Genomic DNA, 25,272 nt, shown 5'->3' on the forward strand with positions numbered 1-25,272 from the left:
CCTCCCTAACTGGTCTGTGAAGATCAAAAAGGAGAGAGAACCCTCCAAAAAAAAAAAAAAAAAAAAAAAAAAAAAAAAAAAAAAAAAAAAAAAAAAAAAAAAAAAAAAAAAAAAAAAAAATTTTACACAATTTCTATCCTTACAACTCTTTCATTATTAATTGTAAAGCATTTGCATGAGTGGTTTAGGACTAATCTTGCTATCAACATCTTCTCCATGATTAACAATATGTGTTTTGGCAAAATCAAATAAAAATCTATCATTGTAGTGACACAGCTCACACATGGTTTACTGCATACTTCAAGGATTGATTTCAAAAGGCAAAAAATGGACATGTTCCTGAAAATAAAAGAACTGTGGTGTGCCACAATGATCTACACTTTGACCACTTTTGATCATTATTTTCATAAATGGTCTTCCCAATCAGATTGGAAATGCTGTATCATTGATTGACCTATATGCTGATGATACTAATTTCTCTTTTGAACACAACTGCAAAACTGAATTAGAGAAAAAGTCTTCAAATGGCATTAAACTAGCATCAAATATGGTGTAAGGAGAATGGCATGGTTGGGAATACAGATAAAATAAAGCTTTAAATTTTAACAAAACAGCTAAAAAAGAGCAAAATTAAAAACAGATTACATGATCCTATTTTATAGTAATGAAATAATAAAAGTGGTTTCCAAGGACAAATATCATAGTATTCTTGTTGACAATAATTTATTTTGTTTGGATCATTCATGTTTCATTACAAAGAAAACAAAGTCCTATTTTTAGCTATTAAGAAAAATAAAGTAGTTCATTCCAAAACAGCAGCATGTGACATTTTATAAGAGATACATTTAGCTTCATTTTGACTACTATAATATGGAGAAAATGTCTACTATTAATATTAAGAAAATATGTCAGTTGTATGAATGAGCCATAAAACAATAACTGGGCAAGCTGAAAACATTAGAGAGACACCAAATACTTTACAAATCCTACCAAAATGATGTGTACAGTTTCTATTGAGATTTTGCTCATTTGATTTGAGAAATACTTACCAATATATATAAACCAATAAAAACAAAAATAAACACTTAATCACAAAACTGAAATCAGATACCCGATAATATTACCAAAGAGTCTAAAATCAAACTCTACTCACAAACAATCTTATTTTAATAAATCTACCAAGGGGTATCAGTAGATCTCAATTAAATATATTACATTATGGTTTATATCAGGAACCATAACATCTATCCCACAGTGTTAGAAGATAAAATCAACAATAATAAAGCCAAAAATATCATCTTTATTAGATTTAGTCAAGCTGATACTCTGATACAGTCAATACCGTAACAAGAAATGTGCCCAGAATGGCATAATTGCAGAAGCAAACTAACCTGTACATTCTGCAAAGTCTAGTGCCTGCACCATGTTTTGACCAGACTCCACTGAGTAACCTTCTATGAATCCATTCACCATTGTTTTCAACATCTCATTGTTACAGGGGAGATAATCCACTGTCTTGTTCAGCAATGTCTTCACACGCTTGATGAACTCATAATACACGCTAGAAGAAAAACAAAACTTTGCCATTTAGATGCTGGAATATACAATACACATACTAACATTAACTGTGCTAAGTTTTTCAAGGATTAGGATATGTGGACGGATAAGCTTGCTAAAATGTGAAGAAAGGTAACAGTCAATATCTATCAAATAGGCTATGCTTAACGTTTTTTACATTCTACTATAAAATTATGAAACTATCTACCTCAAAATATAACGCACTTTAATTCTACTTCTTTCATCCAAAAATAATCAAATAAAAAGAAGCAAATGATATCTCTTTACTCCACTAATGAAAGAAAAATGTCTCTTCTAAATGATACACTAAGAAATAACTGTACAGTTTTTATGGTAGATTTCTGTTTGAATCAAACAGTTATCAATCCACTGTGCAGTTGTTCTTCAGAAATGTAACAGCACATCACTATTTCTTGAATCTCTTGATGAATAACAGCTTTTGCTTGGTGATGATACTTTTAATGACATAATAAATGTTTAATGACAAAATAAATGCTCAAGTTTTACAGCAGGTTCTCTTAGTCATAGTAGCCATTTTTTGAGCCCATTGAGTTAAAAATAAAGTTTATAAATTTAATTGATCCCATTAATTTAGGAATACAATTTATAAAATTTAATTGAGCCCATTAATTTAAGAATGCAGTTCATGAAACATGAAACCAAAGGTTTGTCTTTACTTAATATCTTTGTCACAGTTTTAAGTGAGAACTATTATTATTCCACAATGAATTCCTTGGTCTTTTCTCCCCTGAGCATCAGTTGACTAACCACTACACACATATACATATATGCATGCATGTGCTCCCTGCATTATTCTCTGCTATGAGTATAGGGGTGAGCAACATAGGGAGAATAAAAAGCAGGGAACCAGACTAATTATTACTGCACTTAGCCTGCTTCCCTGCCTAATCGTAGGACCCGGCATCCCTATGAATGACCGTATCGTGAGAACAGACACCACTGACCTATAGGTAATCAATTGTTACAATGACCACTTGATTAGTAACAATTATTCTGATAAAATACAAACATAAAAGGATTGTTGCTACCGGTGATAGAACAGACAGACACCATATGCTACACATGGATGCTACAGTCCATAAACCAGGCTAATGTACATGTCATGAAATTGTTGTTGTAGTGCCAAAGTTGATGTAGTGGTCGCGTATAGTTTGTCTTTAGAGTTAATCCGTATTGCTGGGGCTGAATAAGAACATTGTCTATTAAACCAGCAAGAGAGAATCATTTGCTGGATTTGATTGATAGTGTTCAAGACTTGTGATGTTTGTTGTTTATCCCCCGATGTTAAGTGATTACACCCCAATCACAAAGCTGTCGCCTATTCAAGTTGATGCGACCGGGTTACACACTTTGCTTTTAGAGTTAATCCCTGTATATAATCTTTGTATGAAGCTGTTGACTTTTGTCTTTGTGTAAATGGTTCTGTTCTGGATGAGATAATTGTTTCAGTTTTATTCATTAATTGTTAGATATGCAATGCACGTGTAAAGATTTTTCATATTTTCCCGCAGCCAAGTCAAAACCATCTTTACGTTTGATATTACTAAGAACTAATATCTTTATCCAGCTGAAAAGAGACAAATTTTAAGTCTCGAGAAAATCATTATTGTAACTGAAAAAAGTGAATAAGAGCAGACCACTTGCAAAAATGCGGTTTAAACATTGGTAAAACAAATTTAGTTTGTTATGAAGGAAGACAAGTAAATCAGAAATGATTTTGTATGCTAATATATGTGATCTTCAAATGTAAATGTGATTTCATTTTTAATGATAGAAGTATATATATAATTTTGTTTTTAGATGAATGCATAGAATATTTTAGCAAGAACTATTAAAAAAGAATGGAATATATGTACAGCGATTGAGGTTATTTTTTAAAAAATTGTTCTGACACTGGACCTTGGAAGCTGGTCTTTTTGTACAAACCTGCTATGAGAGACCACCTGTCTTGAGAGACCACTTTTTGTTGGCAGAAGGGACTGTCTCTCATAACAGGTTTTACTGTATAAGATTCTTGATCTATCAGGTATGACAGCACAACTCACAATGGTGCCAATTACAAAGTAAAGTTTTAGAAAATAAATATAAAGAATTGCACAAGAAACTTTTTGGAAGATGAACCTTTCCAAATAAACATCAACATGCTTCAAGATTAAACGTAATGGTAAAGATGCTGAAATTCTTTAAATTTTAATGAAAAATGCAGGTAGAAATATAAAATCTGCATCGACCCAAAAGTCCAAGAATTTCTCTAGTGTTACATAATTATCAAGTTTCATTATTGAGTTCACATCCAAACAACTTGTAGGTCAAAGGATGGAAGACACTAAACTTGTCAGGACTGCATAACACTGTCACTGAACACTGGCAAGGTATGCACTCTAGCCATATTGGGAAGAATGTTTGAGTCACTGAACACTGGCAGGATATGCACTCTGATCAAGTTGGTATGTATATCTGAGTCACTGAACACTAGCAAGGTATGCATTCTGGTTATGTTAGGAAGTATGTTTGAGTCAATGAACACTGGTATGCTACAAAACACATTTCTCTTTGAGATACAATAACCTTAACCTTTGCCTGGATTTGACCCCAAAAATCAATAAGATACCTTAAGTGCAAGCCCTCTGCAAACTTAGGGTACATAGTCTCAAGCTAAAGATACCATGCAAAGAATGTTTCTATTCTTTCAATCACAGTAACATTGACCCTTGACCTCAAAATGAATTTGTTTCTTTCTTACCCAACCTGGTAGTCATCCAAAGCCTTTGGTGAATGTTAAATGCGAATAAATTACATTTCAGTGCAGAAACCATTTTTCTTCTTTCCAACAATATTCATTTGATCTTTGAACTTTTGACCCCAAATGAATAAGTTTTTCCCTTTTCTCAAGTACAAGACATGGATGGTTCAGGTCTGTGAGGCAGAAGTGATGTGTGGAAACCATTTTTCTTCTTTCAAACTGACCTTGACCTTTGATATTTTAACCAAAAAATCAAGAGTCTTCATCTATAATCAAAGTGTAAGCTATCGTAAAGTGTGGTCCAGGTATGTGATGTTTGGTTTTGTGTGGTGTAGAAATAGTGTTTGGTTTTGTATGGTGTAGAAATAATGTTTGGTTTTGTGTGGTAATTTATGGTACAGCAACACAAGAAGGTTATTTAGTGCCATGGCAATTGGAACAAAGTGCCTTGCCCAAAGGCACATTACAGTGGTCAACCCAGGCCAATCTGACAATCAGATTCAATCTGTACCCTTTTGGTCATAATTCTGGCATGCTTACCACTGAGTCAACATGGCTCCTGCCTCCATTCATTGTATCTTACAATATGTAGAATATCTACAAGGGGTCACTGGTGGCCGAGTGGTCTATGGCACTTACATAATATGGCTCACATGTAAAAACTGACCTGTCTCCACTCTATGGGACAGCTTTGTTCTCACCTGCATTTGAGATCACTGTTGTAAACAGTTGAATTTCTCATTGTTATAAGGGGGCTGAGGCTTTCAACTATTGGACAGCTGTTGTTGGCCATAATCCGTGCACACTGTAGTCTTTGATTGGAGCTTAATGAACCATTGAAGTAAACATCTGTAAAAACAGTAAGTTTGTAAAAGATCGGATTAACTGCAAAAAAAGATTATTTTATTTAGAAATGGTACCTTTGTTACAAGGAAATGAACAAAATACACAATTATTTTGGTTTCACAACAATTTTATTAAAGACTGCTAAGGTGGGCCCAACAAAAAATATTAACAACATTAGCTAAGTATTCAACACTGAAAAATAGTACCTCCATTGTATTTTAAAAGATTACTTTATTTTCTTGCTGTTTTCATGGTCACGGTGAAGCTTATGGCAGAAAGAATTTTCACATTGTCACACACACACACACACATATATATATATACAATATCACACTACAGTTATAGAATCACACTTGTTACTTATGTATAATTGGGATCACACTTGCTATATATATATATATATATATATATATATATATATATATATATATATATATATATATACACACACACACACAATCACACTACATGTATATGAATAAATATAATCATACCAGATATATACAAATAAATACAGTCACTCTAGATATATACATACAAGTACAATCACACAAGATATGTTTATATAAATCCAGTCACAGTGGATATTTACAAATATCAATAAAATTGCACCATATATAAATACAACTATGCCACACAGAAAACTGTAGTTGTCTAATTCAAGTGTTTTTCTGCCTAATGATGTTTGCAATATTTTTGTTTAAATAAAAGTAAAATTCCAAAACGAAAAAAAATATGAAGACAAGAGGCCCAAAAGACTGAGCCAGTAGGATGCGTATAATTTCTTCCAATATTGTTGATTGCATATGTTAAGAATATATTACAAATATATTTTCCCCACTAATACTACACCAACAGCTGATGATATATCAGTATTATTTTTCTAATACTGATATGCCTTTTATCAGGGCTTTCTCTCAATATTGAAATGCCTTAGGCCTGGTGTTTTCTCTCAATATTGAAATGCCTTAGGCCTGGTGTTTTCTCTCAATATTGAAATGCCTTAGGCCTAGCATTTTCTCTCAGTATTGAAATGCCTTAGGTCTGGTGTTTTCTTTCAATATTGAAATGCCTTAGGCCTGGTGTTTTCTCTCAATATTGAAATGCCTTAGGTCTGGTGTTTTCTCTCAATATTGAAATGCCTTAGGCCTGGTGTTTTCTCTCAGTATTGAAATGCCTCATGCCAGGGGTTTGTTGTTGTTGTTGTTGTTGTTGTTGTTGTTAGGGTTTAACACTTTTTTTCAGCACAAGATAGGCTATACATGGCGCTCAGTATAAAGGTAGAGGAAGAACCCGGGAAAACTCCGGAAAGAACCACTGACCCATGAAAAGTTACTACCAAGCTTTTTCACATACCCTAATTGGCTGAGCCTAAGACTCAAAACCCACACAGACAGAGGTGAGATGGCAGTGATCCATAATGGTGATCGCTTTAGACCACTTTTCACTCTGGGCCCCCATGCCAGGGGTTTTCTATGAATATTGAAATGCCTCATGCCAGGATTTGTCTCTCAATATTAAAATGCCTTATTCCAGGTTATTTTCTCTCAAGGTTGAAATATCTTATACCAGGTTTTTTCTCTCTCAAAATTGAAATGCCGTATGCCTGGGTTTTTTCTCTCAGTACTGAAATGCCTTATGCCAGGGTTTATCTCTCAAAGTTGGTCATGTTCTGTTGATCAGTTTTTGAAATGTGGTTGTAAAAATGTTTTTTCCTTCTGTTTTGAGTACCATGGTCATAATTAATGGCAGACTGAAACTATTTCAAAAGTTTTTAAGTCCTTCATGCCATAGTGCTCTCCGTCAAATTTTGTCACATTCTCCTGCGCTTTCCAACAAGAGGTCAGTGATATATTAGGTAATGGTATTCATACCTGATGGCAGACTGGTACTAGCTGCATAAATCTTAATGTACTTCATACCTGATGGCAGACTTGTACTAGCTGCATAAATCTTAATGTACTTCATATCTAAAGCAGGATTTAAAGGTTTTTCTTTTTTTTAGTATCAGCAGTAAAATTTTATTGTGGATCAGTGTCATTTGTGTAAACTTGAAAGCACTTCATACCTTGAATCCTTCTGTTAAATTTGGTCAATATCACTGAGAAGATTTTTAACAGTTTATTTATTGTTAGTCATGATGGCCATACTTGATAACAGCTCTTCATCCCAGGATGCTTTTCTGAAAATTTGATTCAATCTTGTTTAACAGTTACTGAGAAGTCACTGATACACTCAAGGCATCTAGCAAATTTGGTCTGGTTTGGCTCACTAAATTTTGAGCTATCTTGCTTACAAGAAAGTGTAATGTGTGACAGATGACAGAAGGATTTTCAGATTAAATTACAGCACACCAATATGTCTCCAACCATTTGCGGTGGGGGGAAGGGGGCTAAATATAACTTGAGGTGTCAATATATATATATATATATATATATATATATATATATATATATATATATATATATATATATATATATATATGTGTGTGTGTGTGTGTGTGTGTGTGTGTGTGTGTGTGTGAAACTGGACCTCATTCTTCCTAATGTAAAGCTTCATGCCAAATTTAGTTTCAATCCATGATTTGCTTCAGAACCAAAATTCAGAGCAGACAGAATGTGATGGACAGAAATCACCAATACTATATACCATCTCCACTGGTATAGTAGGGAATCAATTAGAGATCAATAAACCCAGTTGGTTCTGGCAATGCTACTTCTAAAAAGATTAAAATTTTACACTGAAGAATTAATATGGCAGAATGAAAAGGGAATAAATCTCTTCTTTCAGCTTTTGTAATACAATAACCAGACCAGTGAATTCTTGGCTGTATTCAGTAATAGCAGTGTTGGATAGTACTAAACTAACAGTTCTGCCTATTGTACAGGTTGCCAAGCAGTAATAGCAGTGTTGGATAGTACTAAACTAACAGTCCTGCCTATTGTACAGGTTGCCAAGCAGTAATAGCAATGTTGGATAGTACTAAACTAACAGTCGGCAGTATTGTACAGGTTGCCACTGAAAGAGCTAACATCCCAGCTCCATATGGTTAGGATGTTGAAACATTTAAAATATCTATGACAATAATGGTGAGGATTATGGTTTAAATGTTAAAGCATTTCAATTAAGATACATATGACATGGCAGATTAGGGTTCAGATAAGAATGTTAAAGTATTTAATGTTAAAACATCTAGGACAGGACAGATTAGAGTTCAGGTTAGAATGTTACAGCATTTAATGTTAAAACATCTAGGACAAGACAGATTAGGGTTCAGGCTAGAATGTAAAAGCATTTAATGTGAAAATATCTAGGACACGACAGATTAGAGTTCAGAACAGAATGTTAAAGCATTTCATGTTAAAAGATCTAGGACAGGACAGATTAGAGTTCAGGTTAGAATGTTAAAGCATTTGATGTTAAAACATCTAGGACAGGACAGATTAAGGTTCAGGTTAGAAATTTCTAAAGCATTCAGTATTAAAACACCTTTGATAGAGTATGTTAGGGTTAGAAGTACATTTGATGTTAATATGCCTATGATAGGATAGGTTGATCAGTAGAGTCAAACCGTTTCCTCCTTTAACAGTGAGCATATGTTGTTGTTGTTGTTGTTGTGGGGTTTAACGCCATTTTTCAGCACGATAGGCTATACATGGCGGCCAGTATTAATGGCGGAGGAAGAACCCGGAAAACCCCGGAAAGAACCACCGACCCACGAGAAGCTACTGGCAAGCTTTCTCACATGCCCACATTGGCTGAATCTTAGACTCGCACCGCCGCAGACAGAGGTAAGATGGCAGTGATCCGTAACGAAGAGCGCTTTAGATCACTCGGCCACTCGGGGCCCAACAGTGAGCATATAACTACTTAAAGAGTTCTGCACTGACTTAAAACATTTGTATACCTGCATTGTGCATGCATGCATGTCTACACTAACAATGTATGCACTGAACATTATTAGCCCTGATTGTTATTCTAGTGAAAAAATCAATTGGATCAAAATATTCAAGTTTATTTACTGACCTTGGCAAGTTTGAAGGTTATCCGGCAGATATGGGGGAAGCAACTCGTTCTCAAGTGTACTATTCTGTTCATGGTGACTAACAGTAGACATTAGCTGTGTGAACTCGCAATTGAAACCAAACCCACGGAAGAAACTTTGAATGCCATTTAGTATGCCAAAAGCAATGCTGCAAAAGAAGTTACCTGAATGATTATTACATACATGTATATTACCACTCATTCATGGGCTATTCACAATGCCAAAAGCAATGCTGCAAAAGAAGTTACCTGAATGATTATTACATACATGTATATTACCACTCATTCATGTGCTATTCACAATGCCAAAAGCAATGCTGCAAAAGAAATTACCTGAATGATTATTACATACATGTATATTACCACTCATTCATGGGCTATTCACAATGCCAAAAGCAATGCTGCAAAAGAAATTACCTGAATGATTATTACATACATGTATATTACCACTCATTCATGGGCTATTCACAATGCCAAAAGCAATGCTGCAAATGAATATTAGCTGGATGTCTATTGATGATTCATTCACAGGTAAGTCTTCTAGATCATTCTGAAAATCAAACATTTTCTTATAAAGTGGAGTATAGACCTATTTTAATTTCATAGGTATTGAGTCTTTATAAAAAAGTGCCTTCCAACCCAATCTCCCCCTCCCCCAACTCCACACATTTATTTCTGAAATGGTCCCAAATCCTAATGAGCATAGTAGAGCACCTCAAGAGAGATAAGTTGTTACTCAATTAGCATTCTTTTAAAATAAATTTGATGACTACTGTTAATACTTAAAGTTTAAAATTCTAAAATTAACTGTTGGATAACTCTGCAATGAATTGTAATGACACTGCCTATCAAATTTTTCAAATTGTAACAAAATAACTTGTAAGAGCAAAATAGCAAGTGCTCTGTTGTAGACTGTACATTCAAACCAATCTCCTGAAGATCTGATTCAAGGAATATGGTATAATAATATACAAGTCTAAAATACCCAGGAATGTAACAGTGTTTGGTCAAACATCCCATTTTACAGTAATAAAATCCTCCATGTACTGTCAGAAACACTGATGTCCATGTTACATCATAACTCTCCCTGCAACACAGTGCCATAGAAAATGTAGATTTTTAGCTATTTTTGAACAAAACTATCTGCAGTACACAAGAATGGTGATTACAATCTTGTGTTTCAAACTTTCATGGTCAGAAGGAGTACTGGACAGATGGAGACTGCATGTCATAATATCATCAATCTCAAAGTGTGTGGACAACAGCTATACTTATGCCATTACATACCCACAGCGAACCTCGTCCGTCAAGTTGACAGAAAATTTGAAGCTCCTGTGACAGGCCACATATTTCATGTAGTACTGCATTGTAGGAATGCTTATGCACACCTCCTCATTACTTTGGCCAGGAATTTCAGCCTGTAACAAAGCCCAATCTGTGTTTGTGCCTACAAAAAAGAAATTTTTTAAACAAATCTTTACATGAAATTGTCCAGGAGAAAGACACATATCCTATAACTTGTCATTTTGTTTCGTGTTCAAATAAATACTGTGGTTCACAATTAGTAAAAATGCTAATTTAAATCAATACCCCATGTCTTGCCATTTATTTTTGCCTGCCTCGTTTTATTCCACAGTCATTTTGTAGCAATATTTTTTTTCTATTTTAATGATTCTTGAAATCACTGCATGTAATGGAAGCTGGCATGGTGTATAGTTTTTCAAATAAAGATTGATTTTATACACTGCAAAATTAGAATATAAAACTGCATAATTTTTACTGATTTTAAAAAAAACAAACAAATGTACACATGTCCTATATACTTGTGTTGTACTATTTTTCCATCCCTGAATGCATGTGACTTGTATTGAGTCATTTATAATTATTTTCTACAGTATGCTTTCATTGATTGGATGCCACATCTAGCAAAAATGCCATATAAGCAAAAGCTTGATAATGTTTGCAATTTTCATAAAAATTATGGGGTATTAAAAGCATCTGAGAAAATCCTGTGAAATTAGACTGGTTTCCTGATGAGATCCACTGAAACCAATATGAAATCTAGATCTGGATAACACATGGACAAGCTTGTATGTGGATTAGATTGCAACAACCATATTTGTGTAATTTTAGCTATTTATTTCATAATGTAAGGTTCATTCCAGCAGGACTTATGGCCAAATCATAAGGGTTGGTAGGTTCACTACAGTAGATGTATCATATATGTGACAGAGCCTTGACCTCAAGTCACAAGATTTACCAATTTTTTTTAATCAGAAGACTGACTTTTAAACCAGTAGATTTTTTATCAACAAATTTTACTTGTTTGAAAAGGATTGATAAAGCAAGTTGATGTATATGCTACATACTATATGTTATCTTCTCTATTTCTTTGCCAGTGGATTATTGGCATTACGAAAACATGCATGTTTTAGCAATGTTACATCAACTGAACATAAAAATATATATGCTGCCCTTGAATAGTCCTCTAAAAGCATCTCGAACATTGCAATAACCTTTAAAGAATACAACTAAAATACTAACTTATATGTTTTTGCTGAATTCATTTTTTGGTTGGTCTCTCATTTTAATCTTATCTTCATCAAAGACTGACCAATTTGTATCCAAAGACTCAAAAACTATAATGGATTAACTTGGATTCCCTTATTACTTATACCATATTATAAAGTATTCTGCATCTGGTCATAAGCTCTCCAAATTTAATGGCTTGTTCTATACACATTAGCTTCCTTAAGCTGGTTATTGAGCCTCGTGTCATTGTTTTGTCTCAATTTTCCATAGAGTTATGGCCCTTGATAATTTCATAGCTTCATGAGGCCTTGTAATCAGAATAGAAGAGTTATCATTTAATAGTTTCAGTTCCCAGTAGACTGGTTCCTGCTGGTCCATATAAGCTGGGGATAGAATGCATGAATATTCCATTTTTATTTATTTTACTTATTTTAAATTTTAAGATCTTTAATTTTTCAAAAAGCTGTAGATTTAAATTATAAAATGGTGTATGTGGAAGACAGCCTTTGAAATGGTATTTTTGTCCTACTACTGGTAGTCACATGCCTATTTGTCATGAGACTGCATTCTCCTGCATCACAAGTCAACCCAACAACAAGAGCAGCACAAGGATAATCCATGATCTCAGAATGTGCCTAAACATGACCCCTAATGAATCAGCTGACTCAACTTCTGACCTTGACCTTGAGAGAGAATAAATGAATCATTGTATTCTAATATTGATGACTGGGAATATTCCAGAATATTAGAGACAATAAATCATGAGAACTCTGATGACTGGGAATATTCCAGAATATTAGAGACAATAAATCATGAGAACTCTGATGACTGGGAATATTCCAGAATATTAGAGACAATAAGTCATGAGAACTCTGAATCCATATTTAAAGGTTGTGGACATTATGAGCATGAAACCACTTTTTCTAGTTTAAACTGGAAATACATTTGTGTCAATGTCTACACACAAAACATAATGCAAGAAGTATCACATACTCTGACAGCATCCACATTACCAGACATGTTGCATTTTGTGTTTCCTAGTAATTTTCATTTAAATTGGATCTTATTAAAACCAGAAATGCTTAGGTTTCATGTGAAGTTGATATGATCCTCAATTATTTTTTATTTCTTCCTGGAAAATGACCCAAAAAAGTTCCCAGTCATTATAATAAAAGAACCATCATCCCATGCTTTTCTCACCTATTCACCCATAAGTCCATTTCTCAATCCTCACTCTCTACTTTCCCAAATAATGTGAGATATGAACTTACAGTTTGCTAGGGAAGCACCATTACTTCTGAGAAGGATATAGGAGTACTGCTGCATGAGAATGTGATGGATCAGCTCAACAGTACACATATTATCTCCTGATATCATCATATGGAATGCAATACACTGCAGTAAGTCCTCATAGGAGCTGAAAACCAAAGAAAATATTGTTTATTTGTGCTTAGAGCATAAAAGTGAGACAACCAGGTGTGAAACTATACTAAAAAACGTCTGCATAGTTAATGGCTGAACTAGACTTCCAGACTACCATATATACTTGCATAAAAGCTGAATAATTGAACGGGTCTATATGCGAGTATATACGGTAGTTACTGGATGTGGTACAATGTATACTGGAAGTGGTATGATAGGTAAAGTGGTTCCCCTTTTGAATGGTCCACCTGACCATTTGTCATCTACTTTACATGACCAGATTTCCTTTGAACCAACCAGTTGTTTTTTAAAAATGATCTCTCTAGAATGACATCTTATCTATCCTTTGTGAGTGCCCACATAATGGAATTTATATATAGAAATCTCATTAATATTTTTGTCTGAAGGAGAAGAAATATAATTCGAACTCTGTCTTCACCTAAATTTGCATTTCAGCAACTGATTTTTGCACTGATACTTGTATACAAAAACAATCATTTATGACATCAGAAGAACAATAGCATCAGGTAATTATCTGAAATAACTGAGTTGCAAGATATGGAAAATATACATGCTGCCGAGAAACTGTAATAAACATTACAGAAACAGCTTAATCATTTTGAACATAGACACAAATTAATCACAGAATCAGAAATAAAGAAAAGAACAAACTTCTAGCACTTGAAAGATAACTATATTATTTTATTTTATTGTTAGGTATGCATGTACCTGTCAAACTTTCCAGATTAATGGCAGGCAACCATCATATACACAGTAAGATAACACAATCTTTTCTACATGTCCTCAGTCATTTTGTTTATCAACAAGAAATAATTTTTTTTTGCCTTGCTGTCAAAAAAATTGTTCCATGCTTTATACGGTTTAAGACATCATTCTAAAAGAAAGATATTCATGTACTTTTGTTTTTGGACATAGCTGTAAGTATACACTGAGAAGATGAGAAAGAAAACATACCTCTTTTCTTAAGTGGAGGCATGACTTGCTTATGATCAGGAAGAGCATCAGCAAATTGCTTGATTTAAATTGTCAAATTTGGGAGAACTACATTTCATTATTCAAGGGTCACTGACAATGATATAACAAATAATACTTGTTTGAATCTGTATTGCTTAGATGAACAGAAAAAATCATCTTAATTGTAAAAACATTAGAAAAAGATTCCACCATTTATTAAAGGAAAAAAATCATCCAAGTCAAAACCTTCATCTTGAACATTTCCAATGGAAATCAGACTAAAACCAGCACCCAGTTATCTACGGCCATGTATATAGCCAATTAGTTTCACTGGCTAATAACATAATTTTAAGAAATAAAAAGTATCCCAAAAAGATCCTTAATTTTATGTTCATTACATACTGTTATGAGTTTATAAGTACTGAAAAGAAAATAAATTTATATCAGACTTAGAGAAGTTTCAGTAATGAACCACATAATTGGGACCAATTCATTGGTCCAGCTACTAATATTTTGTACCAAACTTCTGCTTTTCCACCTGTTACCAAATTACACTACCGTATTTCATGTTATTTTTCATACCCTTTAATTTTTCATACACCATCAAGCCATAAAAATAATAATCAATTAATTCTATCATATTTTTTTGTACACAAAATTTAATATTTTTTCAGTCATCCTATTATTTTTCATACATAAAACGATCTTCTGTTAAGATTTACTTTTGCCAATGTGATAAAAGAAAGTACGACCCTTTAAATTTTACAGCCTAGAATAAGAGATAAAATCAATGTTTTAGTTGCATTTTTTTTTTAATCCATTATTTTTTATTTTATTTTGTTAAAACGAAGACAGGTTCCCATTTCAAACGGATTCAAAAATACACCAAAGTTCGATTTAGGTACATCAAATGACCAGGGTATTGTTTTGCTAAGCAAGTTATGAGTAATGACTAACTTTGGGAATGTTCTTAACTGAGGCACAAGTCATCAATTCATTTTCAACTGGTTGAGATCTTTTGATGAAGGAGTGTATCACCAAACATGAATCCAGGCAGGGTAAGTAATACATGTACCAGTATGTTAATTTTGCTCATTGATCTTTTACTTTTGCCATCAGTACCATGTTACGACTCCAGTGTCTTAATCTACGCAACAAGAAACAGCAAAACAAACAAGTTCTGCATAATTGAAAATAATTTATTTCTCAAAATACAGAAGTGAAAGAATTAAATTAACTTACAGCATGGTGAATGAATTCCTAAAAGTCCTTCCAATTCCAATAATTCCAAGAAATCCTTAAAATGCCCCTTCTGTGTTGAAGTTTCAAATGTACAGAAAGATTTCCAAAGAATTCACCAACTATAAGTGTGTAGAAAGCCCGTTGCTCAGCTTACTCAGAAAGGGCAACTGTTCTGTTAACTGAGAATCTATACACATTCATTTTATTGACCTTCTTTGTCTTTTGTATTGGCAAGAAAATATAATGATTGATTTATTTTTTCTGTTGTTGTCATTACAATATATACTGCTATTCATCAACAGCTGGACAGCATCATTAATGAGCACTCTTGATTATGTCAGTCGGTGTAACAAAGCAAAGCGCACATTTGAAAACGAGTTCAGAAGCCATTTGAGTTTATTTATCCAGTAAAAATAATAATATCTCAATACAGGAAGACACAAAGACCATAGACCATTTGGCAATTAATCTTATTGGCTCAATATAGTAATGCAGTAAAAAACTATAAAAACCCAGTAACTTTTAATCATAAATGCAAAAGTCATTGACTCCATGAGTTTGAGTTATATATACCGGTAGTAATATCTTCAAAGATCTTGGTCTGTTCATGCTTAGGCATGTCTTCATTATTAAGTTTCTTCAAATAACATGCTATGTTTATAATACAAAAATATTTTTAGATACATGTTGCTTTGTTGTTCTCTCTCTCTCTCTCTCTCTTAAAATCATTTGTCCTTTTTTCAACTGGCTTCAGAACAAGTATCAGAAAATTAATATTTTTCTTGAGCTAATAGACTAGTCGTACACATTTTCAATACCCCATGGGTAGCCTCATTTCCCTATGTAAAGCCTCCTTAATTTGATCTGTAGAGGTGAATCTGGTCTTCAATCTAGTATTTACTGGAAAAGACCAAGCTAAAGGTCAAGCGTATTTAATTAGCATGTATATTACCTCTGCATAGCCATGTGGCACAGTGACAATGGATCTCATAATTACAACCAAAACGATTTATTTATTCAGGTTTTAATTGCCAATGGAATATAATAGTGACAACTGACAGGTAACTAAACAATAAAGATTATTTTCTTATTTCTCTCTCTCTATCTCTCTCTCTCTCTCTCATAATAACAACAGATTTTTCTTGAGTTGAGCAAAATGAGACCGATTTTGTACATTAGTTTTGTATGTTAGGTTGTCGAGTGTTGTGTGTTCCACAGGCTTTGTCAGGTATGATCCCTTTATTTTTCATACACGGTAATTACCACAAAATGATAATTATTTATTTTACATATAATTTTTCGTACATTGAAATTAATAATTAATTTTTCGTGTACGAAAAATAACATGAAATACGGTACTACAATTACTACACTACTGTATTTACTATGTCATAACTACGGTATGTTGCCATTTCCTTCATTAAAGGTTAACTGTTGTCCTTACCTGCATCCATCTGAAACACCGATGGAGGGATTCTGAAGACGATTATAAGGCCCTGAACAGTTATTAAAAATCAGTGTCTTAAACATCTCAGTTGGACACTGTGGTCTGCTTACTGAAATGGAAAGCAGATAAACATTTCTTATAATGTACCACTCTAAATCTGAGATTTTTCATTAAGTCATTTATTGGTACAGTACAACCTGTCCTGAGAGACCACTACTATGAGAGACCACCTGTTTTGTAAGACCACAGTCCATGTGCACAGATTTATTGATTACATAGCGTTATGACCTGTTGTGAGAGGCCACTTGTCTTGAGAGACCGTTAATTTCTGATAGAAGGGGTGGTCTTTCAAGAAAGGTTTTACTGTATTACACCAATATTGGAAGGAGGCTCAAGAAAGCTTAACACTTAGTTTCTAGCTGGTAGTCATCTTAGTGTAATACATTAATGAGGTGGAGTGTGTTTAAGGGTCACCAGTTTTGTTGTTGTTGTTGTTGTGTGGTTTAATGCCATTGTTCAGCACATGATAGGCTATACATGGCAGCCAGTATTAATGGTGGTGAAAGAACCACCGACCCATGAGAAGCTACTGGCAAGCTTTCTCACATACCCATATTGGCTCACCAGTTTTGTCACTAAGATCATTGATGGGCAAGATACAATCATCCATGAAATGTGTGAATTCAGCTTTTTTTTGTAAAACATCTCTGTGTGGTTGATATTTTGTTGCAGATTTAAAAGCAGGGCTTTATGACAATAGAATGTGGCTTTTCTAACATTTATTCCCAGGTCTATAGTGGACAGAAATTGCTTCTGTACTAAATAAGGTAACTAAAGTGTTCACATCTAAAAAAAACAATATTACTGCTCATTAAAGGTAAATTTTAACCAATCATTGATCATCTTATCTAATGTTTATGTAACAGTGAAATGTTTATGCAATTAATTAAGATTAGGTGTCTTGCATTTCCGCCTCCTTTGAGTCACATTATTTGCAAATAATTAAATATTATAAAATGACTTACTTTTCAACTTAATTTTATGAATTATTAGTTTTTTCCCAGAGAAATTTTCATATATGAAATAACAAAATTTGAAAAAATAACAAAATTCATCAACAGTCACGTTGCTTTCACACAGGTCATAAATATGACACTTTTATCAATACCACAAAAACCATCCAGTGGCCAAGAGGACTAAACTATTTTCCTAAACTGAAGAGTAGCCATCTTCAAAATTAGCTAACTGGGTCTGGCATGTTCAAAGTAATAATAATAATAATAATAATAATAATGACTTTATTTAAAGAGGGGACACAAATGGTTGCGTGGAACTAATTCACCTCATTCTTCCTTCGCCAGATATAATGGCTGCCATGCACTGCCTATCATGTACTGAAAAATGGCATTAAAACCACAACAATTAGAACATATGGGTAGGTGTATATGCTGTAAGTGAACAGAAAGTTTACCTGGATTCTGACAAGTATATCCACAATTGTTGGAGCAACATTTCTGACTTCCATTGCAGGCATAGTCTGAGGTACACTCATTGACACAAGTTCCTGCTAATACAGAAACTGGACAGTACCCAGGTTTGGAACCTGTGTCAAAATAATAACTGTCATCACTATTTATCAAGGTCATCTAAAAAAATGTATTTGAACACTTGTCAAGTGGAAACATTTTGTTTTGTTTCTTGTGGCTTTGCCTCTCACAATAATACAATGTTCTGACTTCATTTGTGATTTATTTCCTTATATACACTAAGCAAAAACCTAGATTTTCTTTTTAGTACATACTTATCCAGCAAAAAAAACAATCGAGCTGCATAGATTCTTTTCTCCATTCTGTGCCAGTGCAATTAATTGCTGTGTTATCATTTTAGCAAAAAGTTATAAAGTTTTACAATAATTTTACGACAGCAACTTTCCACAAATTTAGCTTGTACTTACAATACTTCAAATTATGTATTTTGACAATAATAATAATAATAATAATAATATTAATAATAATAATGTTTTTGTCCATGCAAGGCTCCATACTAGTTCAGTAATAAACACTGTAGACTGTTCCAACCCAAAATTTGACTGTTTCTTAATTTCAGTTTAGAATCAACACTCATTAATGCCTGATTTCTCCAACACTTCAAACATGAGCGTGATTGCAGTTAAAGTTAAAATTGATAATGAAGCAACTGGATAACTTTATTTAATCAAGACTTATTCCTAAAAGCATTTACTGTTTGTCACAGAGAGTACTATATGGATGACATATGATACTGAATACTGGTAGTAAGAGATCATGTAATTTCAATCACTGACAATTTGCATGATTCATGTGAAAATTAACTATAAAAAAAATGTAATACCTGAAGCCTAGTTTTTGTTATTTGGGTTCATTATTAGGCATTTACTGATGATGCCTCTTCATTGATTACATCAATATATTCTAGAGGGTCTACATACTTGACTCATTATACAACCTGAGAGAAGGAGGGAGGCAGAAAGGAGAAGATAATTAAAATAGGCTTAAAGACGGAAATACAGTTTTGAATAACATACATAAGGACATATACATATTTCCTGAATAGGAAGGGAAATAAGTTTCAAAAGTGATATCATCAGAGTGGCAATATGATTTTTCTCACACAGATATATTTTAGTACCTCATTATGTTATAATATATATAAATTGTGTCTATCTTAGCCTTTTTAAATCATGCATAAATCTTGCATAGTTTGCAAAACTTTATCACCTAAACATATAGTTACTTTTTCTCATGTACAGCTAAGCCTGTCATTAGGGTCATCTGAGTTCAGTCAAGCCTGTCCTAATATTCACCTGAGTTCAGCAGACACATGGTCACAATGGCCATTCTAATTCCCACCCACCCACTTCCAGCAAATTTCCTATATAAATGTCACGTAATCAGTGGTCACCTATCTTCCGTAGTCAGGGGTCATGTGGCTTCACCCTGACCTCTGCAGTTAACTGCCACATCTTTCTAAACCAAGCAGTGGTTCCACCCTGTCTTCTGCAGTTGGTGGTCGTGTGCTTCTTAGTCAAGCATTGGTTTCACCTTGCCTTTTGCTGTCACTGGAGTGTGTCAGCAGTGACCACATCAAGTATGCAAATTAAACTTCTTTTCTTTAATGAGCATGCCATGGTACATATCAAGGTACAGTGTGCATTGCTTGAATTGATGTTTAAACATTTCCTATTTTGATTGTACTTACTGTAATCCAGTGAAACTCAAAGGTGTCAACATGTCAGCTTCAAAAGCAATGCAGCCTTTATCCTTATGGAAAGGATTGAAGTAGTTCTATTTATAATTTACTTTATTTGTTTTTCTCTGTTAACAGAATGAATCTGTTAATTGCAATTATAAGATTCTGAATCAAAACTATCTCTGATGACAAGAGAATACATCTCCAAGCAGAGGTACACTGTACTAGTGAAATCCCTCATGGTTAAGGTGATACTAACATTAGCCCCAAGAAGCTTCTTTTCATTCCCTAGGTCAAAGGTCACAAACAATAGTGGGCTGTCTTTGATTTTGGTGAGTTTAAGTAAAAATTTAATCCATGAATTATTTAAAATGTGAACACTTATTTTCATACCTAATTATACCAACTGCCCTAACAAAAAGTCAATCATTTGCACTTTTCATGAAGGGTTTGCAATTCATCATGGAAAACCAAAGATTCTGAAATCAGTGATGAAACCTTCAGACATCGCAAATGAACTTGAGATTGAGATATGTACAAAACAAAGGTCAATGACTTTTTTAAGGCCTACTTATGATTTAATTTACATAATGGATTAATGCAAAGATATGGCATCCTTGTGTGGAATTTATTTTATTAAATTTTGTTAGTTCTCTTTCTGTTGAACAGCTAAACAAAATAAACATCTTTTTAGCATACTACTACTGCTAATAATGATACACACAAAATAATAGTAATGATAATAACACTACTAATAATAATCCTAATGATATTTGGTTCACAGTACATTCATTTGTCATGAACCAAATTTAAGAGCCGAAATTGTCTTGAGAGGTCACCTGTTAACTAAGGCCATTTTACCTTTTCCCATGTGTAGATACTGTAGACATGTGTGACTGTATTTTGTCTATTTCACATTTTCTCTTATATTTTTTGTCCATTTATCCTTTTCCCATTACCTCTTTTTCTTTCTTTCAATTTGCAAGGGAGTTTTCTTTTCATAATAAAGTAAATACTCCCCTCCCCTACTTCCTAATGTTTTGTTCATAGCCCAAAATGTTGGGCCACAATTTGTACCCACACCATTATAAACCCACACCTTTATAAACACACACCTTTATAAACCCACACCTTTATAAATGCATGAATACTTGGAAGTGACAAAATTTCACATATCCTCCCAACTTCATACTTTACTGTCATTCCAGTCAAAAGTAAAGTAATATTGTCTTAAAAAAATAACTTGAAAACTGTCTTCTTTCAAAATAATTATTCATGTACAGTCAACATAACTGGTAGATAAATAATAATATTAATCTTACTTGTACAGTTATATGGACTGAATGTTACTCTGATTAAATTAGGATCCACATTCAGGTTTTGCAGGATATAATCCATGTTGGATATAAATGTGCTGAGGATACTGTCATCAGAACAAGACCCAGGGTTCCCTATAATCATCTGTATACAGTTTATTGTAGAGTGGTACTGGCTGTAAAAAAAAGAGAGAGAAAAACAACATCTTTGAGAAAAAATGTGGAAATGTATCTTATCTTCAAAACTTCAAATCTATATATGATCCTAATTTTGGGTCTTAGGGCTAAAAGATTAAAGAGAACCTCTTACCATATATACTTGCTTATAAGTCAAGTCAAAATGCAAACAACAAAGATCCTGACCTGCCATTTCATAATGCTCCTGCAGATTAGGGTCTATGTTATTTCTTTTACTGGGTCTGTGTAGTTTGCAGCTGGTCTTGTCTTGTAAGTATAGATGGTATATCTCAAAAGTTAAAGTGCAATTCCTAATGAAAATCTCCTGATGTCAATCCATCTTTGGGAACACATCATACCAAAACATTTTGAGAGAGACAAAGACACACATGCATACAATGTCAAGCTTTTTGGTATTATGCTAGTTTGTTCCACACAACATGGTCAATTTTATCCTGTATGCAGACCTAGCTCAGTACAATTTCAGGTCAGCATCATTAAACATAGCTAAAGCTACCTAACTAGTTTTAAATACTTCGTGTGAAACAAATTATATAGTGTTAGCTATATTTAATGATGCTGACCTGAAAATAGACTGTGCTACAGATAGGATAAAATTCTCAATGTTGTGTGAAATGAAATATGACAGAAAAAACTGATCCATTCACATATAATATAGACCTATACACTTCATAGCCTCCCATCTCTCTTAACAAATACTAAAAACTTAGGAGTAGCCAGAAATGTGTTATGTCAAACATGCTTTATTCTAATTTTGTTTATCATCTCCATTGTGCCAAAGATGAATCAAAAATATACCCAAGATATTTAATGACAAATAATGCACTTACCAGCCAGAAGGAATCATTTATCTGTCAACACATTAATCCATAAGAAAATTTCACTGCAGCACTTGCCGTATTTCCAAAACAGAAATATAAATTTTTTTAAAAAGAATCTGTGAACTTGAAAGTTTAGCACATGGTTATCCACTAGGGTCCATATTTGGAGGGTTATTTTACATGGGGTAATTTTACATTCAATATTAAGGACAACACAAGTATGTCACAAACAGTTTCACCTACTCCAAAGAAAAGGAAAGCTATATACAATCGTGACACAGATCACTAATTACCCATTAATAATCTAATGCAACATGTTACTCTTCATTACATCTTGTATAACTACAGTAGAGCTGAGTACCCAGTATCCTTTCATTATTTACAAAATAACTTTTCTGATCAAATGAAGTTTCTTGTAATAAATATCAATTATTTATTGTCAATTTCATATACTATCCACATATTAAATGTGATAAATGTCAATTTCATATAACATCCATACATTAAATGTGATAAATGTCAATTTCATATAACATCCATATATTAAATGTGATAAATGTCAATTTCATATAACATCCATGCATTAAATGTGATAAATGTCAATTTCATATAACATCCATATATTAAATGTGATAAATGTCAATTTCATACAACATCCATATATTAAATGTGATAAATGTCAATTTCATATAACATCCATACATTAAATGTGATAATACTTCATTACTATGCAACAGTTTATGTTATTTTTCTTTTCTCATGCATATAAACTGTGTAATTTCGATGCAAAGGTCACACCACAGCCCTCATTAACATATTTGTATTAATGAGCCGCAATGTAAACATTTGCACATGAACTATTTTACACTAGTGAAGAGTTCTTTTTACTTTAAAGGAAAATATTGGATGAGAAAACTAATCTATGTTGGGGTTTGGACTGAGACTGAAGGAAATCCCAGTTGTGGGGTTGCATTATATATATCCCCACGAGTCAAGACTCATTGGGAGACAAATAATGTAACCCCATGACTGGGATTTCATTGTCTTGGTCCAAATGCCAACATAGAATCTATATATACTACTTTGCTTAACAGTTAACTACCAGTATATATTATATCATGGCTGTAACTGAGATATAAATACCTGCATTTTGTACTCTGGTCTATATTGAAACTAGAGATGACAGCCCAATCTACCTGGCATCTTGTTTGCAGTGCAGCCAATAAAAATTCATCACTGGTACATTCTGTGCAAAAAGGTCATACAGCAATGAAAAACTAATATGAAGTTCAACATACTGTGTTCATAAAATTTAATATTTCCTCTTTTATTAAATTATTTTTTTGATAACACATAACAGGATCTTCATAACACAAGAAATTATCATGCAGTGTCTTGAATTATGTATTACCACATGTACTCACTTATAAGATGAGTTGAACTGTAAACTGCACAGACCCAGATCTGTCATTGCATAAAGCAACAGCAGGGGCCCATGGGCGGCATGCAGCCTGCCAAGCTGTATTATGTGGCCTGCATTATGATTGGTGTCAAAAGGTGTCATGAGAGGTAACAAAGGTGGTGCAGCCCTTGGACCAGCAAAAATGTCTTCATGCAGCCTTCTGGATGGTTTTGAGTTTGAGACCCCTTGTGCTAAAGGATCTTTGTTGCTTGCAGTTTGACCCAACTTATAAGCGAGTATATATGATATGATGACTATAGATATCTAACAAATTTGCATACAAAATATTTCACAATGAAGTCCAATGGCAAATCTGAGGAATAGAAAGACAAATGACACTCTATCACACCAATAACACAAAATTATTATCTCTGATTATCTAACGCCATATGAATTTCAAATTTGTCACTGTGGCAGACATAGTGGTGGTAAGATTGGCACGATTTTCATTTAGGACAAACTGGATGCCATTAGAAGTCCTCTGGTAAAAACTTCATGTTGATATGACCGTCCATTCAGGACAAATCGTGACATGTTTTTGATATGGAGATTGTGACATTTGAGTTCAGATGAGCACCATTTTCAATCAGGACCAGCTAGATATCGCAAATGGCTTTCTGCTGAAAAGCCCATGTTGTAGCTAAAATGATAATTTCAAGATGGATGCAATGGTGGCCATACTAGATGTCAAATTCTCATACTAATTTCATTCGTGCTTTTTCTTAACATTGAGATAATAGCTCTTCACTGCTGTTCCAAAGATAATCTTAGGATCACACACAAATACAGAAATTTCAAAAAATGATGTGTAAAAGAATAATGGAGCATGTATATCTAACCTTAATAATCTTAAAATATTAATAAATTTCATATTTTGTACAATTTTCATTAATACACTATAGTGGAAATAATTTTTGAAGGTTAAAACAAACTTTTGAGGGTAATTTTTATTTCTTGGAGTTGAAAAAGTATTTTAAATTTTAAATGAATAAATAAATAAAATATCTGGGTGTGATCATCAATAGGATTTTATCATGCAATCTATTGGGTATATATCAACTTTTGCTGTTTGAGTTACAGAATAGACTATTTGATAACCACTTGTGCAAAGATCTTAATGAGAAATACATGTACCACATTCAATAAGTGTATAGTGCATTTTTAAAATTCATTTTTGGTTGCAAATACTTAGGTAAATGCTCATGATTAAAAGTGATGTTAATCTGATAAATCAATCACCAAATTTTTGTTGATACCCATGGATGATTTGTGGGTCTGATGTCACCAGATCATCATAATGTGCAATTTTACTACATACAAGTCTGTTTAGAATACACCAGTCCACAGTTTAGGCACTTTCTGGTACTTGGTAACAGCCAAATCTAACTATGAAATTC

At 33.4% G+C, this 25,272-nt stretch overlaps 1 protein-coding gene across 1 annotated transcript in view; it reads right to left on the reverse strand.

Moving 5' to 3' along the window:
• The window catches only part of LOC149770119 (uncharacterized), a gene marked incomplete at its 3' end in the record, with an annotated part of 180,151 nt that overhangs the window by 81,915 nt on the left and 72,964 nt on the right, over positions 1-25,272 (reverse strand). Inside the window, exons 30-38 of the mRNA XM_089949358.1 lie at positions 23,557-23,659; positions 21,401-21,570; positions 18,322-18,453; positions 16,848-16,959; positions 13,036-13,181; positions 10,520-10,679; positions 9,215-9,381; positions 5,044-5,191; positions 1,392-1,561 (exon numbers count right to left, since the gene is read on the reverse strand). Coding sequence (XP_089805484.1) covers positions 1,392-1,561; positions 5,044-5,191; positions 9,215-9,381; positions 10,520-10,679; positions 13,036-13,181; positions 16,848-16,959; positions 18,322-18,453; positions 21,401-21,570; positions 23,557-23,659 — 1,308 coding nt within the window. The remainder of the gene's footprint in view (positions 1-1,391; positions 1,562-5,043; positions 5,192-9,214; positions 9,382-10,519; positions 10,680-13,035; positions 13,182-16,847; positions 16,960-18,321; positions 18,454-21,400; positions 21,571-23,556; positions 23,660-25,272) is intronic.

The sequence above is a fragment of the Sinohyriopsis cumingii genome, unplaced genomic scaffold, assembly GCF_028554795.1.
Source record: "Sinohyriopsis cumingii isolate HCF-2022 unplaced genomic scaffold, ASM2855479v2 utg002682l, whole genome shotgun sequence".
Taxonomy (NCBI): Eukaryota; Metazoa; Mollusca; class Bivalvia; order Unionida; family Unionidae; genus Sinohyriopsis; species Sinohyriopsis cumingii.